The sequence below is a fragment of the Agelaius tricolor genome, unplaced genomic scaffold, assembly GCF_023055355.1.
Source record: "Agelaius tricolor isolate 1412-34295 unplaced genomic scaffold, bAgeTri1.0.p SCAF_8, whole genome shotgun sequence".
Classification (NCBI taxonomy): domain Eukaryota; kingdom Metazoa; phylum Chordata; class Aves; order Passeriformes; family Icteridae; genus Agelaius; species Agelaius tricolor.
Window position 1 is genome coordinate 36,115,523 of NW_027269268.1, and position 19,518 is coordinate 36,135,040.

Below are 19,518 nucleotides of genomic sequence, written 5' to 3' on the forward strand. Positions count from 1 at the left end.
GATGGATAGTGATGGTATATCTTGGAGGGAACAGGAAAGTTGTATAAACCATCTATTATCACTTAGGTCTCAAAAGGTTCATTAAAACTTCACAAGACAAGAATTTGTAATTTATGTGCAAACTGGGCTTATCCTCTTCCTGTCTACATTATTTAACACACTGTTAGTATATATTCTTATGTCTGTGAACAAGAAAAGTAAATACAACAGCTGACCAGATATGCACAGCATTTTTATTAATTTAATCTTAGCTTCCCAGGCTTATCAAAAAGATATATGTATTTCAACAATTTGATTTTTTAGAACTTTACATAATACTCACACTCTCACAAATTCCTCTGACTTTTATGTACACATAGCCAATGAAAAACTACAGCAAAGGAAATTAAGATAAAGTATTTGTGAGAGCTAACACGTAAAACTTCACCTGCACCTGAGAAATAAATTAAATTATTTTTAAAACAAAAGTAAAAAATACTGTTCTCAATCTGTGCTGTCATTTGCTCCCAATTACAACCATCAAATGACAGAATATGCAGAGCTTGTTTGGTACACAGCTTTTTGCCCATTCATAACTCTATTCCCAGCTAAGGAGCACTGGGACCATGCTTGCTCCCAGTTCTGCAGCATGCACTCTACCAGTGTACAGTCAAGTACAATTTTAGACATAGTGTCTATGTCTCATTTATAGGACTTCAAGAATAGGGAGCAATGTAACAAACTTCTGGCATCTGAAGAACAAAGACTAGACTTTCTACTGAGACGATATTTCTCATAAAAGATGCCCTGATCCTTGTTTTATAAAAAGGTTTATTTATCAATAGAAAAGTATATTTTAAAACACAATTATTTGCTAACAGCAATATAAAACTCTACAGTTTTAACTTCATAAAAGTTTAACAAAACATAAATATTGTCTACCACTTACATTCCTATATACAGAGCTTGCAACAGCTAGTTAAATAGTTAAGAGATAGTAACTCAAAAATAAATGGCACACAACTACAAGATTCAAATTCCATGTCACACTGCACAATCACAGCAACACAAGGAAGAGCTTAAAATCTTCAGTCACTGGATTCTGCTTTGTTCTCTTTATAGCTATGTTCCTCTTCTCTCTGCAATAATGCACCAGTTTCCATGGTCATAGCAGGAAGAAAGTATCTGAAGCTCAGGCACATTCTCTTCTACCAGAGAACTCAGCTCTCCTTCCCGAAAAACATGGTAATAACGCATGAAGGCCTTTGTATCCAGCATGGCATCAGTCTGGTCCCCAACAGACACTGCTGAATCCAAAGCTGAGTCAGTGGAGTCAGTTGTTGAAGTTCTTTTGAAAACCTTGCTGGCATCAGACTTACCAGCACCATCTTTATTACAATCACAGATGCAGTCCTTGTCTTCCACTGGGCCATTTATAAATGAAGCTTTGTCCCCCTTGCTCTGAGCTACACTTTGGTGTCCTCCATTTAAACTTAAATCCTTCAGGGCATCTGTGGCTGGTGACCACTGCGGCTTTTTGAGAGACAGGCTTTCCACAAACACATCATCATCATCATCTAAGCTCTGTTCATTTAACAGAGCCCCATGGTGACCTAAATCCAAACTGCAGTGCCGTGAATGCTGAATGGGTACGGCACTGTTGGCCCACACTCCTTCATGTTTCGGGTGCTTCATTTTGTCATTTTGCTTTCTCAGGGCTGATTCATCAAGGGATCTGGAGAAAAACCATGAGCGGAAAGATCTTCCTAGAGCACTGTAAAATCTGTTTTCTTCCTCAGAAATTTTCATGCAGCAGGCTCTGGGTAAGCAATGGTCCATATCGCGGGGATGTTTTGAATCCGTTTCTGGATGCAGATTGTTTTGGTAGCTGCACTCAGAGATGACAAGCTGTGCAGGGTGTATGTCTTGGCCTTTTGCACTATGGACAAAGTCACCCTTATCTCCAGATTGATTTGATTCTGAAAAATGGCGTGAGCACAGGGCCTTGTTCCATGGAACAAATACATCTTGTTTCTCAAAGCGACGATTCTTTTGTTCCATAGCCCAAACATAAATCATTATTTGGCCTCCAGGTGTCAATATCCTTGCCATTTCCTTTATTGCTTTGATTCTCCTTTGTTTAGTTGAGAAATGATGTATCACTGTGAAAAAAGAAAGGTATTATGTACTGAATATTAGTAAAGACAAAGCATTTCCATCTTCAACCTGTTCTACATGTTCAATCATTTCAGTTGCTTCATTCCAAATTATCACTAGCTGCAAGCCAGCAACAGTGCTGAATTTATAGGTACCACAACGGAGGTTCACCTCAGAATGCTCTCTTTTATGATTAGGTTCAATAGATAAAAATAGGAAAATCTGGAAGAAGGAAATCAATCTCTTCCCAAAACAGGGATTCAAGAAAAGTCAGGCACATAAGCTGAAGGTTTCTGTTTCTCTGCATAACCCATAACACATTATAACATTATATGGCAAGCTTTCCCTTAAATGCCTAGCCTTTAGGTGAGTTAAAATAGTATCAAGCTGACTTTAGATTTTGGCACAATTTTTAAATTTATCTTACTGAAAATAGAAAAATCTTTTCACCATGTAACAAATACAGCAAAATGTAATATCAGTAAAAAGATACTTTGAACTTTTATATCAGCACACTTGCAAAGGATCTAATGAGAAAATTTAGATAAATATGCACCATAGCTTTAATTTTGTCAAATTAAATTTAATTTTTGTAAAAAGTAATGTCTACATTGCATGTCTCAGCATTTTATATTTTTTATATTATGTTATGCTAGTAAAAAATAAAGTCAAATTTAAAATAAAAATTTTGATCACAATATTTTCATCTTCTTTCCAGGACAATTTCCAAATTTTCAAATTTCACTCCAATGTGAAATGACACTACATTTCAAGACTTCTACATTATTTCTATCTTCCTATTTACCTGGAGTATGAATGAGCCAATTTAAACAGTCAGAGAATAGCTAAGAGAACTATTTTCTCTCTAAACTCTCAGAGGCATTAACTTGTACTGAGCTTGGACACATTGGTCATGTTGCTCTATATATCATCAGTACTAGATTTAATTCAGTGTTGTAAAGAGGACTGATTCCATGATTTGTTTCAAGCCAGCCACTTCTACATGAAAAACATTCAATCTACTCATGGAACAGCAGGTAATAGAGTATGTTCTTACCTGAAGACATTTCTCTATAAATTCAGAAAAATTTGATTATATTTTGTTGCTAGACAGTAGCCAATTGTAGGTGCAGAAACAGTGTTAGTTCAACACTGTAGTTATGAAAAGTGCATCCAACTAGCCCTGTCTTTAATCAAAACATTGATTAAATTACCAAGGGGAGAAAAATGTAGCTTTATTATCACAAGCCAAGAAAAGCATTCTTGGCAGTTAATATTGACAAGGTTATCACAAACTGCTGAGAATACAAGATAGACAACTCTGAGAAGAGTTTCCCATCTATGTAGTCAGTGTTTGTTTCCAGTGTTTGTTTTGTACTCCTGACTCCAAGGCATCTTTTTTCAAAATTGAAAAAAATAATTCTAGAAAATCTTTTTTTTTTTGGTACAGGATAGGGAGAAGGGAACTGGTATTTTCTTATACTGGAGTTAGGCCATATATCACCACAGAACCTCCTGCAAAGTTTTATCAAAACTGACAGAGACAGCATACACATACAAGCTTAATTTACCAGAAAGAAATAACAATCAACCGACAGAATCTGTGCAAATTCTTTAATAGGTTAAATATTCCTTCTGCTTAGAATCACTCTGGTGGTTCTGCAGAAAAATCAATCCTATAAACATGATTATACCAACAAATCCAAGAAGAGTACTTGACTAAGTACATAAATACTTGTTTTTCTCTGTAATAGGATGAAAACCACTTTATTTAGAATTAGATGGACACAGGCATAGCATGTCTCTACTCAAGAGAGATTAAAACCCATTATTGTCAAATGTACTGAAATAGCATGTGAACTTTTAAACTTGTCAGGCTTATAATTGATATAAACACTAGATAGGTATGCTATCCTTCTGAGTCAGCTGATCTGAGAAGCACTGAAATGGTGCTATGAGACCCAAAATGGGGGTAGGGCTCACTGGCTAACTAGCCAACATGAAAGCAAAGTAATATGGTTACTCCCTGTGTATTAGTCACCCTTTCCTTCCACTTGTTTATGTGAAAGATACATTTTAAAATAAATTTCTATCACATTTCAAGTAGTTTGTTGATTGCTATCTATAATAATTATCATGCTTTGTACTTTGCTGATGAATTAAAAAACCCTGAAAGAAGCTCAATCAAGACTAGAGCTAAAAACCTAAACTGTAACTGGGTATTCTTTTTTTATCTACGGTTTGCAAATTATACTTCTCAAATTACGAGTAGCATTTTCAAAAAGAGAGGTCAGAAGAGTTAAGATGCAGAGATGCTCTGGTCATTTTATTCAAGAAGTGCTTGTATGAATCTGAGTGCTTATGACTAAGAGAAATCCGAATTCATAATACTTAATATGAATACCAAGTTCTGCTATAAAATTTTCATTTCAATGCATTTGCTGTTCAAAACAGATGTTATGGAGAAATCAAGAGTTTGTCTTGAGCATCTAATCTGTTTAAGCTTTGAGCAGCCATGTTTAGATTAGTTTTCACTTGTTTACAATGCATGCTGGAAGGAAATCTTTTCTCTACCACATATAAACAAACAAGGGATATGCATATTTCCTTGGTCAACAGTGCCTCTTGAGTAATGGGAGTTTTGTTTTTTCATGTTGACTAAATTAATTTAAGTTATATATCCTGTAATTCTAAGGAACTGTTTCAAAACAATTGACTGAAATGAAGCCACATGGAAAGAAAAGAACACTCAGAAATTCTCATTTGCTGGGGCCAGGATGTAGGTATGCTGCCTTACCTCCAATTGAAATGACTGCATTGAAGCACTGATCCCTAAAGGGAAGGTTAAGGTTGTCACACACCAGAACTTCATCACCTTTCTTCCTTGCAATTTCTACCAGTCCTTCACAGTAATCACAGCCCAGATTATACACTTGACTGTTGACACTGAGATACTTTCCAGTTCCACAACCTAGAGAAAAGGATACTAGGTTAGAATATATATTAAAAACATTTGTTCTCCCTCCCAAATCAGTGAAAATAATATGCAGGCTTTTCGTAATCCTAAATTTTCCTGGAAAACAAAAAGATGGTTTGTGCTGACTAGCCTAACTGCTGCAGGGCTCGTGTGGACTGTTGAAATTGTATTTTCACACCATTAGGACTGTAACAGCACCATCATCACTGACAAAAATACTCATTCCACAGCCCTGTATAATAGCAGGTTTTCTGTATTTCTGTGGGGAACAAGGACAAGTGCAGGTGGGAGGAGGAAAGAATGGTCCTCTGTATTGTACATCTTTGAGAATAAAAACCCAACCACACTGCTTCATACTGAGTCTTTATATAGCCTGATGTCCTGTTACCAACAATGAGCATAAATGGGCACCCAGGAGAGGGTAAGAAAAGGATAAGCACTAAGGCCCTTTCCCCAGTGCCATTCCAGCTTCCAACTACTTTCTGTTCAGGGGATTTCCTGAAGCCAGTGTGTTCTGTCTCTTCAGTGGTCTGCAACAGATCTCTTTCCTTTGCTTAACCCCATGCAGAATTTCTCCAGTGCATCCCATTTGTCTCCAAGAAGTCCTAAACCATAAATGCCACTGACACAAGTCAGAGTGGAAATTTTTTACTTTACAGACTCGAAAATAACCATAAATCATAGAAGTTCTTTCCATATTGCAGGCACATCCTCTTTTTGACTTTGTGCCAATGCATTATAACCCATTATAACCCATGGAATTAACTGTTCCAGAATGTCTTCTACCTAAGAGTTTGTCTTCTCAAGGACTATGCTGTAGTGAATTGAAATCTTTCAGAGGATCCCTCAATGCCTTATGCATAACAAGCACTTTTCAAAATTACACTGGGAGCCTTTCACTGCAGCTCTGGGTCACTAGTGAGGAATAATTTCTGATTGTTGACAGCCAAGCAAAGGGGTAGCAGCTTGGCAAAGAGAATCAGCTCAGTACTGGTAAGTCAATTTAAAGGCCTGGAGTTATCTTTAGAAACATCACTGCTTCTTGCAGCACTGCTGCTCTTGGTGATGTTAATGTGCACCATTATCTAGAGAGACAGCACAGGAACTATTGCAGAACAGAACAACACTTCAGTGGTGAAAAAGAGCATATTTCTCAGCTAAAAGCAAGCACTATTCTTTGAAGTAACACTTGAGAAAAATGGAAAATACTAATATTGCTAATGCAGTTCAAGAAATATATGCAATAATACATGAAGTTCTGCATGTTAGAAAACTACAAATTTTAAATATTTTTATAAATTATTATTCATTATTGTGTTTGCAGAGGAACATTTATTCAACCATCATTAATTTGGGAGACTCAGTTGCTTAACACATGGCTTTTGGTGAAATGCTTTGTAATCACTGTGGGTCTTTGGATGTATAGGGTCTTCCCTGGAATGAAGCTAAATAGTGTCAATAATCCCAGTATTCTAAATATCTACATTTGCCAGAGATTCACTTTTAAATGAGTCATCAGGAAGGTGAATTTCTTGAAGCTAACAATGGCCAAGCTATTTTCATGTGTTTTGAGGAATGAAAAATAGTAAGGCAAATAGACAAAATTATATTTTAGTAAAAGGCACTATTAAACTGAAAATTAATAATTAAAGATCTTATTTTGAAAATTTTAGTGCCACTTGGCACTAGTGCCACTTTAGTGCAACTCCTCCTTAAACCTCTTTTATGAGGTTTAATAAGATCTACAGGAATCTGACTATTGTGTTTACTTTTGGCCTCATAAAAGAGGTTTAATAAGATACACCAGATCCCTTGTGTGCCTTAATGGGAGTATTCTTATTGGCAACTGTAAGGATTGATTTTGATGAAGTGTCATCTTCTCTCCAGATGAGACTGCAACAGGGTGACCTAAAGCTTTCAGCAATCACTGCTCTTAGAGCCTCAAAAAACTTCAGCTAAGATGCAAATGACTTCTATTGAGGTGGCAATGATTTTGGCTGACAAGAATCAATCTAGCTCTCAGTTGAATGAGTGTAGGCCATGTAGGCCACTGGATATTTCCTGAGATTAATGACAATGGTGCAGACATATAAAAATAGCTACATGCTCAAAATAACATTTATCAAGTATTTTTGGTGTAATGCTCAACAGCATCAGGAGAACTCCATATTATCTTCTGATTATGGCCTACAGCATATTCAAATAATGTTTTTCTCTTATAGGATAAAGCAGATGTATAATTTATTGTGCACATTTGTTAAACCTTGCTGTGTATTTTATTAGTTTAAACAGTATGGTAAACACAATGGTGCAAAGTGCATTTGTTTTGCAATGTGCCGTGTAGGACTGAAGTCATAATGAAGCAAAGGAAAGATGCCAGCATCTGGAAGCCCCCCAGAAAGTCTGCAGAAACAACAGAAAATCCAGGTATAAATGCTAGGCAATGTAGGGAAGACAATGCCATAACAGGAAAACACCTAAATATGGTGTCCATATTTAGGATCACAGGAAGATTCTAAGATCTTTTTTTTTAATATATTTTTAACAGCAGTCATATCAGAAGATTTCTCTTAATAAAAAGCCTTGCTAGGAAGAGTTTTAGAACAAATGAAAACAAATAAATTGCAGATTAGTATTACATAAACCAAGAGATCTAAAGAAACTGAAATATTAAATAATTGGGCTATTAACATAATTTTTTCAAAAGGACTCCAGGGGAATGAAAGGCCATTAAGCTGGTGGGGAAATTGATAGATTAAGACTTAGCTCAAAATAAGGGAAAAAATAGGGAACAAAAGGGAACAAAAATGAGGGAAAACATTTACTGTCTACATGATGCACTGCCAAAGAATTAAAAGAAGCAGTATATGGCATCTAGCATTGGGACTTAAAAACAATTTCAAAACAGATTTAAACAACTTAAAAAACCAGTTAATCTGAAGCTTACATATGATTAACAAAGCTTATAAACAATCCTTTATGCCACCTCAAAGAATAGCTTACCTATATCAACAACAAGACTGCCAGGCTTTTGTTCCAGCAGAAAGTTCCGAACACGAGGCCATGCTTTGGTCTGCAGATCACTAAAGTAGGCAGCTGTATTTTCATACACACTGTGCACATGCTGCTTTTCTAGCTGGGTAGCCTCATGTTCCATCCTGAAAACATAATGAAGGTTATATATAACACAAACTGTTGCAGTATAGACTTTATATTTTATAGACTTTATATAGGCATGCATAATTCAGGACCTTGTACGCTTATATTAATAAATTACATCCATCTACCAGTCATATTTATAAAATAGTCTTAACTCAAAGGACCTGATTTTATTTCATGAAAGTCAAGAAAAAATGTGAATGTATCACCTCCCCTGTGAAGCATTATGTAACTGCACATGTCTATGCAATAATAGGCACATTCCCAAGTTCCCCAATATAGTAAAAGCTTATCTGGTGCAAAAGGGAGCCTGTATTCAGTGAAAGTGCAGAATGGATATAGAATAATAGAATCATTTAGCTTGGAAAGACCTTTACGATCATCAGTCCAACCAGTTGTGAACAGGATTTTATGAACCAACCTTCCTATTGTTGCTAATGTGAACAGGCAAACTACTAATATGTCACTTGAAATACAGCCTGGTCCCTGAAACTTAAGCCCCTAAATCATGCATAAGTGATTTGTGGTTTATCATCCCTCTAGAAGTGATTAGCTTGCTAAAATTTTTCAGCAACAAAACCTCGATTTCCCTACTTCCACTCCACTATCTTCATATCTTAGCACAGTATTTTAGTTTAGTGATCCAAGAAATGGTATCTTAAACTTTAAGTATCACCCCTGAGCTCATGTAGATACCAAGTGGATGCAGACACTGAATCTCTTCATACAGAATCTTATATCTTCCTTAATGTATCCTCTCATCCTCAAGGGCCTCTCATCCTCATCATCAGGCCCTTGTTGCAGTATCTAATGAAGGCTGGTGAGGTTACATTCCAAAGTGTTAAGGCATTCTTCAAACTAATTTAAACTGCCTGTTTACATGGGAAATATTTCTTCCCATTATTAAAACAAAACTTATTCAGTTGTCCAACAATTCCACAGAGATTAGAGCCGGATTCCAAACATCAAACAGACTAAGCAATGTATTATCAAGATAAAATTATAAAAGTGACTCCTTTGACTGCATTTGAAAAGGTCAGAAGCAAAGACTTTAATTTACTTTCCTTGATTTTCAAATATTATACATTTAGAAACCATAATAAAAATTTCTTCTTCCTGTCACTTTTAGTCTTGAAATACATTAGTATGAGAGAAAAGATGAGAATATTTGAGAAATTATTGTATCTATGAGAAAAAACATTTTTATTATTTTTTTAAATATATGTGTAATAAATAATGTGAGCTGGCACTGCAGCTGTTCTACAGACACCACCTGTCCTATGCCTGTCCTACAAATACAATCTTTTTAATTTAAAAATGGGAGTTAATCCCAGAGACTGAAAAAAACACACATACAAGTGTGTGTGAATGTTTACAGACTAGTATGTAAGGCTTGATCCATTTCACTGGTACTGTGTAAAAGGTGGGGACAAATTGTTAACACTTTTCATGTCTATTCTGACTGTAGTATGTATTAGTATCTCTCTTCAAAAGATTTATGTTCAACATTTTCACAATCCTTATCTTTTTTCTACAATCCACAATTTTCTTTTATCCTGCATTAGCTCACCTTTTACTAGGTGAATATGTACATATACATAAAAAATTAAATTCAGAAACAGTATAGTACATTGCTACTAGGCACATTTTCAGTTTCATTAAAGAGTGAAAAGCTGTAACAGACTGAACAAAAGAAGCAACATAGAAATTATGAAATAATTGAAATTATATTACATGTGCCAGAAGTTACTCAATCAAACTTGTCTAAGAATCCATTTCAAGTTATGTTGTCACATAGAATGGGTTAGTTGCAGTGATTTCAAGTAAGTATTCCTCAGAGTCAAAAGTCCAATCCTTTGTTTTTATTTGACCCTTAAATAAAATAAATTAGGTGTTTCATGTCTCCAGCTGTCTTTTTTCTCTGTCTCAAAACATACTCTGTTTCGTTGTTCAAGTGCCTAGGAGTCCTCTATTTATAAGTAGTAATTCCAAAGACTAACAATCATTTCTTTTATTTTGTTGCCAGACCAGCTCCTTGCTCTAATTTATATTTTATGTTTAGTTACTATGTGGTTCAGTGTATCCAAGTGCTTTCTTTTATCTTTCCACTTGAAGCTCTTCGTTCAACCTTTGCAGTTTTGAAAAGAAATGAAAAGGCAGAATGTTTCCAACCATTCATACTGAATTCCAAACGCTGTCTTTTTTTCTCTATTTTCCTAAAATGTCTACATTGAATTCCAACGCAGATTGAGATATGGCTTCGTTTCCTATTGAATCCAAGACCATTAAGTTCTTCCTTTAACTTTCTTGTTCACTGGAACTGGTACTGAGTCTTCAGCTACACAGGACATGCTGGAGACTTCCATGTCTTACAACACACCATTAGAAGTTATTATTTTTAGATATTCTTAATAAACATTGTCAAGAAAATAATTTGGTTATAATAGAATAATGGTAGTATACTAAAAGACAAATTATTTCATCCACTATTTTGTAACAATTTCCACTCCTGCTGATTGTTTATATTTGGCAAACAATTAAGGCACATGATGAAATCAAACTTGCCAATTTGACTTTCCAGTCAAGATCCATAATACTATCAGGTTTTACTTTGCAGCACAGCAGGAAATGTCCCAGCAATTAACCTCTTCATTTCAATGTTTACAAAACACAAGGAACCTGAGGAGTCTGCCCAGACCTGCAGCTGTACCATTTTCACACAAGTAAACTGTCACCAAAAAACCACAGAATCTTAGACCCATGTAACTTTACCAGCCAAACTCAATGCCCCTATTTCTCGTTCTAAACAAAAACAACCATTACAACTTCTTTGCTTTGAAAGTAATAGTCAGTGCCTCTGTTGCACATGAATTGCAGAAAACGTTCATTTCATCCAACTTCTGGATTTAACTTCCTAGATAATTGGAAAGTCTGTTTTGCAAAGTAGGTAATGAAAATCTGCCCAGAAATCCCACTGCTTCAGCATCTGCTCCAGTTCTCATTTAAGCTTCCCAGAAGCTGTCTGACAAGACCAGTGAGGAGAAGCAGAAGGTGGTAATTATGGACACCTTTCCCTTGCTCAATTCTTCTTCTCTTGTACTTATCCCCCTGCTAAAGGGCTCATGCAGAGGCTTGGAGCAGAGATGGGAGTGTGCAGTAAATTGGCACTGAGCTGTTCAGTCACTCTGAGCTGTTCAGTCACTCTGCAGCAAGTCCTGCCAAGTCCCTGAGATGTGAATGCAGCTCAACAAACACCCACCAACTGCAAACAAGCAGCTTGGATAAAAACTGAAGAGCAGGATTCTCTTCCCCTTCAGTGCTTCCTGGGCATCCTCCTGGTGATTTGTTCATGAGACTACAACAGGCCCTTGCTGCAGCTGGTTTATTAAATGAGGAAACTGGATGAAAACTGTATTTTAATTCTGCTGAATTTGCAGGGAAATGGATCACCAGTCCATCACAGATAACTGTGGTACATTAACAAATTGTTTGGAAGTAAATAGGTTGTAGTCCATTGACTTTTTCTTACATTGCTCTTTTCCCTCTTTGTTAAAGAAAAACCCAAAACCAACCAAACAAACCAAAATAACCCCTAAAATATTACACCTTCCAAGAAGGTAAAAGAATTGTACAAACACGATCTATATTTTCATAGCTATATATCTCACTAAGAGTTCTCTGGCTCTAAGGTAATCTAATTTCTTCCCATTCCATTAACATTCTGCAACCTTTTAGATAATTAATTTTTCAAGGATACTGCTTTAATAAAAGTCATGTTGCTTGGATATTTTTTTTGCTGCTGAAGTAGGAAATATGTTTCAGCAAGTGACCTTGAAATGACAACAACCAAAATTAATAACCCCCATTTCCAACACTTTTTTAAAATAATGTGTGGGGTTTTTGGTTTTTTTTGGGGAGGGCGAGTGTGTTTCAAATTTTGTTGTTGGTTTTGAAAGCATTTAATTTACAGTGTTGACTAATGGCATTAAATACTTCATCCTCAATTGAACAAAATATTTGCTGGCTCCCAGATTCACTGGAGTGTCCTGAAACTGAAGCATAGGAGGTAGTGTTCACTCCGAAAACACTGCCTCTACCACAGTCTACCAAAAGCTCTTCACAATTACCTGCAGTTCTGAATCACTTGCAGACCTCCTCACCTACCTCAAGTTATCTCCTCCCAGTCACCTACAATTTTCATCTTCCATGTTCTTTTAATTTATTACAACTTCCCCCATCTCCTTTAGCATGTGCTATGTCAGCACAACTATTTAACTTATCAACACTGTAATACTGTGAAGTCCTGACCTGGCTCTTGTACAGCTCCTCCTTGCCTTTCTATCCAGGCCAAGCACAGTGCCCAGTATATGTCACAAAGCTTTTGACAATGGCCTCTTGGAACCACGCTGTCATTTTCCTGCACTGCTCTGATTTGTCTTGAAATCAATTGCTCTTGATTAATTTGCACCACAGGCCTTCCTTGTCTTCTCTCTTGCAACTGCCCATTTTCTCTAACCCTTTGATGAGCAGCATGGATTCACTCCATTCAGGGCAAGATTTCAGCCTATTAATGAGGGCCCCTCTTAGACACACACATTTTCATGTGCTGATGGGAATTCTCAGTATCATTTTGGGTAAGAAGAACTGCTTCAAAGATCTAGGGAATTCAGCACAGTTGTGTCTCTCTTTGTGGCCACAGCAACATAAATCTTGATTACACATGCAATAACCTAATTAATTGCTTAAATGGAACAGGATAAACCACAAGGGCTAGGCCTACATCCTCAGTACCCTGCTCTCCAGCAATAACACATGCACTTGTAGCTTTTAATAACACCTAAGTAAAAGGTGGGGCACTTCAATTTTTATTGCTTCCTTCAGCCCTAGAACAGGGAGAATCACCTATTCAGTGAGAAATGTTTCCAGTTTACTTCCAAGACTTATCAGTCTTTTCATCCAAATACAGGTAGCTATGGAAAGTGAAGTGTACAGCCCTAGTGGACTATAAACCACAGTATTTTTCCCATGCAAAAACAAAAATCCAATTAATCTCCAACAGCAAAATGTCTTTGCAGGACTCCTGAAAAACAAACCTAAGACTTCTTTATCAGAACTTTGCTCACCCTTGGATTGAATTATAAATTCAATAGCAGCAACTTCTGATTGATGGTGATTTCTTGTTTCAATAATGCAGACAACAAACTTATCTATGCCAACATGCCAAGTGGCTTCCAGATACCAATCATTAAGCAAAGCAGCTATATTAGTAAAGAAATGGTAATGAAAAAAACCAATAGGAATGCTGTCATAAACTAGCTGCAATGAAAGTTTAGCAAGAGGATACAATAGAGGATGATTTGCTTACATAAGGCTAACAGCTCCAGTAATTAATTTCAACCACGCATGAACCATTATAATCCCATGAAAATGCACAGCCTGAAATCAGAGCAAGGGGAGCTCCATGCAGCATTACTAAAACCTTTTTGAGCTGAAATCCTGATTCAAAACCCTTCCTTCAGTGAAGTTTGGAAAATTCTGAAACAAAAAATAAAGAGCTGGGACACATTTGACAAGAACCACTGGTAGCTGAAACACTAACTGTGAAATGAGCATTTTAAAGGAATTTCGTTGATTGAAATGAAGTCACCATCATTGTATTTTCTCTTACTAAAATACATAGAACTTTGTCCCAGCAAAACATTAAAAGGACTGAGACTGCTCTTACAAGACCTTGGAGAAAATAAGCTTATAGTTCAAGCTCTAGTAACTCAAAATGACAGCCAGTCACATTCATTTTGTTAGCTTTGTTTTCCAGTTCAGACAAAACCTAGTACTATGCACTGCACATTCTTGGATCAGTTAATCATTTAATATTCCCCTTGCTGTTTCGCATTTAGGGTCATAGTCTATGTACATGAAACATTGCACTGTAAACAGATTTATTTTCACTAAGTGCATAAACTGCATTCTGTAGATAGGTAACATTCTGCTAAATGAAAATGCACAAACATGGACCCTTGGCCATTAAAAAACCCTGAGAGGAGGAACATACTCATGCAGAAGCTTCACAGTCCCTTTACGTGTCTGTTCATCTTTACTGTCACATCAAAACTCACAATCAGCTCCCAGCACTGAGTCCCTTCCTACTGAAGTCCCACACAGTCACAAACCCGTGATGCTGGATGTGCACTGATGTGGGTCTTCAGATCCTGCTCAGAAACACTCTGTACAGGCATCAGAGAAGTGGGGACTAGGAAAAATTTGGCCTACTAAGCAGGAAGGAAAGTCTAATAATAAGTAGCACTGAGAAGAGCAAAGTGTTCCGATTTTTCTTCTTCACTATTCATATTAATTGCCACCAGGTATCAATGCATCAGTGACAGAGGGATAGAACTTAGGGAGAGAATAGGTTGGGGCTTTTAATGTCAGGGTTTTCTAAACTAGTCTAATAAACAGTACACAGGGAACTGATTGCACTGGTCTTGGGTTAGACAGTCTCAGAGCCACAAGAAATTAGTTTTGAGAAACTGAGGGCAACATGTACAACTCCTGGCCTCATCATATTCTAGTAAAGAAAATTAGGGACAGTCATATAAGATTTTAGAAATTACAGCACAATGGTACAGTTGATACCATTTTGAAGAGGATATTTAGAGTGTAGTTATCAAAATTCACTATCATGCTGGAAGGATACCCTGAGCAAACCTGTCCAGAAATATGCTTTGGACACTCCTCAATAATTTCTTTGTATGATACTTGCAGACAGACCAAATCATCAGGGTCCAAATGAACTCAATAATGGTATGAGAATTCAAATGTTTAAACTGTTCAAAACAGACAAAAGCAAAGCATTTTTGATAAGAATAACCAACTGCACAAAGACTGAAGGAAGCAGGATGGGATGACTGGCAGCAGCTCTGTAGAAGTGGATCTGGGCCATATAACATTTCACAGATTTAACACCATACATGCTCTGTTGTTATAGTGGTTTTAGCAATATACTGTTGCCAAAAAATAAGAAAAGAAAAAAAAAACCAGGATCAGCGCACAGAAATAGGGCAAGTTACATAAAATTTTCCTTCTCCTACATTCAGCACTGCTGGCATATCAGGTTAAGCATTACATTTAACTTCAAGCAAGAGTAAAATAGGAGAGAATAATTATGAGACCCTGTATATATCTAGGAGATCAGAAATCACATAAATCCTGGGAAAAGAAATTTTTTTCAAGTGTTGGCCCATAATGAGAGAGGACCATCTCATAACAAGAATGGCTGTTGCAAAGTGGAGGGAAATACCTGTTTGCCAAAACTGAAAGTAGAAAAAAAAGAGTAGCTTAAGCTACAACAAGGAAGATGTGGATAGGACACTTTAAACAAAGGAAGATGAACAGAAAACCACTGGAAATTACTGTGGACTGGGTAGGACATGGACCCTCCACCAATGGGGTTTTAAAAATCTAAGTCAGTTAAGCAGCTATCGGGAAATACTCTGTACCCTGCATCACTATCTCAAAGCCCCTGACCATACCAATCTACCCATAAGCTTTAAATGCAGCTATTTTTTCTCCTTGGTCACTGTGTGTCTCAAACATTTGTATGCAATTATCATGTCTCCTCATTTTCCAGCAGTTAAGCAAGCATTAAATATTTAGTACTTTCCATCTTCCCTGATGGAATCAGTCAAGGTGGTCTTTTACAAGTACTGTTGTCATTCTAAGTATCCTCTCCATATGTCTTGATCCTTTAGGCCAACGGATAGTCATAGGAATATTTTATTCCTGAATGTCATTCTACAGTTCTTGAATTACAGTTTTCAAAATTTCCTCTGTTTCCTCACACTCCGGGTTTGCAGTTAGAGTACTGTTTTCAGTCAGATTCATTTTAATTTATGTAGTATAATTCTCCTTTTTTTTTAGTCATAGAGCTCATCACTGTTGGTGTTCACATGGTACTTGCTGTAATACACAAAACCTCCCCATTTAAAATTATTTACAAAATGACTTAAGACATTAAATTACTTGAAAACATATCTTCTGCTGAAATCTCAGAGACAGAAAGATAAGTAGCACATTATCAAGTAGGATCTAAAATAGAGGCAGGCAATGTCTACCTTTGATCTCAAGATATAAAATGTTGTAGAATCAATTACAGTAATTACAGAACTACTAAGTGGTTTCTCCTGGTACATTTTATAAACTACTCTTGATTATCATGTTTATTACAACTGAACATATAATTTCCTATCTTAAAATATTCATATACAAATGTATTCAGTATTCAGCATATTTGCCAAATACAGTTTAAAAAGAACAGATCTTGTGGTAGACAGTACTAGGTACTAAGTTATCTCAGTAGATGACCACTTGAATGAAATCAAAGCCAGTATGACATATTTTTTATCCTACAAAACTAAAAAATCAGACTTATACACTTTTTTTTTTTTTTTGGTAAGTTTTAGTTATAGGAAGTCATGTATTTATATTTATTTCTCAAAAGAGAAAAGGTGTCTCATATGTGTTTGAGGTTAGTGCTCCAAAGTGTCTTAAGTCCTCTCTAACAGTAACTGGGTGTTTATGCAGCTGACAAAGGCTGCTGAAGATACACCAGGAATCCTATCAGGGTTCAGATTTAGACCCAGACAGGGAAAAACTGCATTACATTGTTACTGAAAGGTTGAGGTGTAACCTCTGTGAAGTGTCTGGCACTGACAGCTTCTTCCAGTGGTAACTGGAGTAGACTGAGCAGTGTGAAGGCCTAGTGGTGCTGTAGTCAACATCCCTAGAAAAGATCCCTTGTTTTCATAAATCACAAGACCATCACTCAAAGATTATTTCATTTTAAATGCATTATAGTATGAGCGATACCTTTTTACATAACTTGTTATTTCTAAGCCCTCTATTTTAAAGATGAGAAAGGCTTTGAAAAACATAATTTTTCCTCATCAGCATGGAAAGGAAAGGCTCCCTGGGGGAGCTGAAATTTCACATAAACACTACTGAAGTTTTCTCTTTGGAAAATATTTTAATGCTGTGGCCTTTTTAGGTGTAATTTATTTTTTTCTTAAAATCAGGAAATTATTGTATTGGGGAAAAAAGTTGATACCTACAAACATCAATATTTTGAGTATCAAAAGAAATATTAGCTTTGAAGAAAGTTGAGCTGTAAGTAATTAACTTCTCTGAAATTATTACATGTTGATATGAATATAAAGCTTTCTTCAAAATGGAATACTTTTCAACAGCAAAATACAAACCACGTTATACAGTGCCTTTTGTCCGACTGTGTTCTGCTTAAACTTTTCTGACAGAAAAGAAATCAGCCAGGATTCTGTGTCACATGAGTTTAAGTCAGTTACATAAAGCCTGGCTATGACACAAGTATTTACCTTATTTTTCAACAGTTAGACTCTTTTTCTCCCAGTCATTCAGTTGGTACTCCTACGTCCATTTATGAAGGTAAATACAAAATTTTTTAAGTACCAGTTTTTACTCTTCATTTTTATTTTAAAATTATTTCATAAGCATATAGAGGTCTGAAATAGTTTTCCAATCTCTTTAATCTTCATGAATGTAAGAGACATGTGGCCCTTAAGCCATGGTTTTCTGTCAAACAGGAGTATTCTGTTGCTATTACGACCTACGAACTGGCCCATGTAGATCCTGGTACTGCAAACAAGTGGACATCTGCTTAACTTTATGCTTATGAATCACCTTACTGACCCCAGGTAGCCTATCAATAATAACTAAAAGCAGGAATTTGCAAATTATATTTTTCAAATTATATTTTCAAACCTTGCACTGTTTCTACTGTACCATATTCCGATTCATCCATCCAGAATAGACAGCAAAATATCTGCAAATCTGGGAGTTTGCATGGGAAATATTTATCCCTTGATGTAGGGCTGATTTCAAACTCTGTTCAAAGACATGGTCTATAAATAGCAAATATTCCTGAAATAAATGTATTTATGTACTAGACTGAAAACAAATTACTAAAACGAAGCCAACCCTCCGGGGTCAATCAAAGGGCAGGAAAAAGTCCTGAGAGGACCTGTTCTGTTGCTCGTGGAGAGGCTGCTGAATTATTTTCTTATCTCTTTCTCAAGTTTCATGCACAGAATCATAAACTCCAGCAGCACACTTCACCTGAGCAACTATATCAGCAAGGAATGTTATCCTGTGCACTAAGTCAACACAGCAGGGCTGCTGAATTCTGCCAGAAATTCTTTACAAAGGAAAAGGCACGAGTGAGCTGACTCCCTGAGCTCTGGCTGCTCCCACTGATGCTCAGCGGGAATGAAAATCCCTTTACAAACATTCATTAAGCAGCGAACACTCTGCAATGCTGAGAGCTCGACGTGGAGGCAGTATCTCAGTATTTAGAATCCTCTAGGAAAAGAAGAAAATAATCATGAACTGTTAGGGTTTAGGATTGCTCCAGGTCATTGCTTAGGACTGTCTGCCAACACACAGCGCGTACTTAATTTTTAACTAAGCAGGCGACCACGGAGAAACTTACTATTGCCGTGGTAAATTCCCCCCATTTCGAAAAACCTCCCCTCCCCAAGTGCTACACCAAATTCAGCTCCAGCATCCACGCTAGTTCCCAGCTCTGCAACCCGCGGCTTCGTTCAATCAAAATGTGACACGGGGGGAGCGGGGACACCGCACGTGTGTGTAAAAAATTAAGTTCAATCTCCAAATCCTTCCCTCTCGGGCTGGGTCAGCGCCAGAGGGGAGACTCCCGGCTCTGCGGGCAGCGTTTTTAAGACGATCATCTCAATCTGCACAAATGTACCGCGACGCTTTTTTTTTTTTTCCCTCTTTGGCTGGTGCGAGGTTGGGGTGGGGTTTTTGCCTTCCCCACCGCTGGGTTTTTCCTTGTCCCCGAGGCGGAGCGGGCTGCCCTCCGCATCCCCGGCTCCGCGCTGCCCGCCGTGCTCACCTGCTCCCGCGGCGCGGCTCCGGCTCCATCCCCCGCGGCGGCGGCGGCGGCGGCGCTCAGCCGTGCGGGCCGGGCCGGGCCGGGCCGAGCCGGGCCGGGCCGAGCCGCGGGGCCCCCGGCGGAGCGGCGCGGAGGGGAGCCCTCCCCGCACCTCTCCGCCGGGGCCACCCCCGCCCGGCGCGTCCTGATCCCTCACTTCCCCGCAAGCGGGAGGAGGCGGGGTAAGACAAAAAAGGGGCCGGGTTATCAATTCCCTGTTAACTCTTCTCCTTGCGGTCTCGTCTCCTCCCTTGGGCAGCTT

At 37.5% G+C, this 19,518-nt stretch overlaps 1 protein-coding gene across 2 annotated transcripts in view; it reads right to left on the reverse strand.

Annotated features, from left to right (window-relative positions):
- Window positions 1-211: 211 nt before the first annotated feature.
- TRMT9B (tRNA methyltransferase 9B (putative)) overlaps window positions 212-19,518 on the reverse strand; it is a 100,462-nt gene continuing 81,155 nt past the window's right edge. Inside the window, exons 1-4 of one of the 2 annotated variants that reach the window (XM_071432315.1) lie at window positions 19,218-19,435; window positions 8,117-8,271; window positions 4,934-5,107; window positions 212-2,141 (exon numbers count right to left, since the gene is read on the reverse strand). In XM_071432315.1, coding sequence (XP_071288416.1) covers window positions 1,102-2,141; window positions 4,934-5,107; window positions 8,117-8,271; window positions 19,218-19,246 — 1,398 coding nt within the window. In that variant the 5' untranslated portion in view covers window positions 19,247-19,435 and the 3' untranslated portion in view covers window positions 212-1,101. Of the gene's footprint in view, window positions 2,142-4,933; window positions 5,108-8,116; window positions 8,272-19,217; window positions 19,436-19,518 lie in introns of those variants that run through there. The other variant, XM_071432317.1, reaches the window with a different exon arrangement.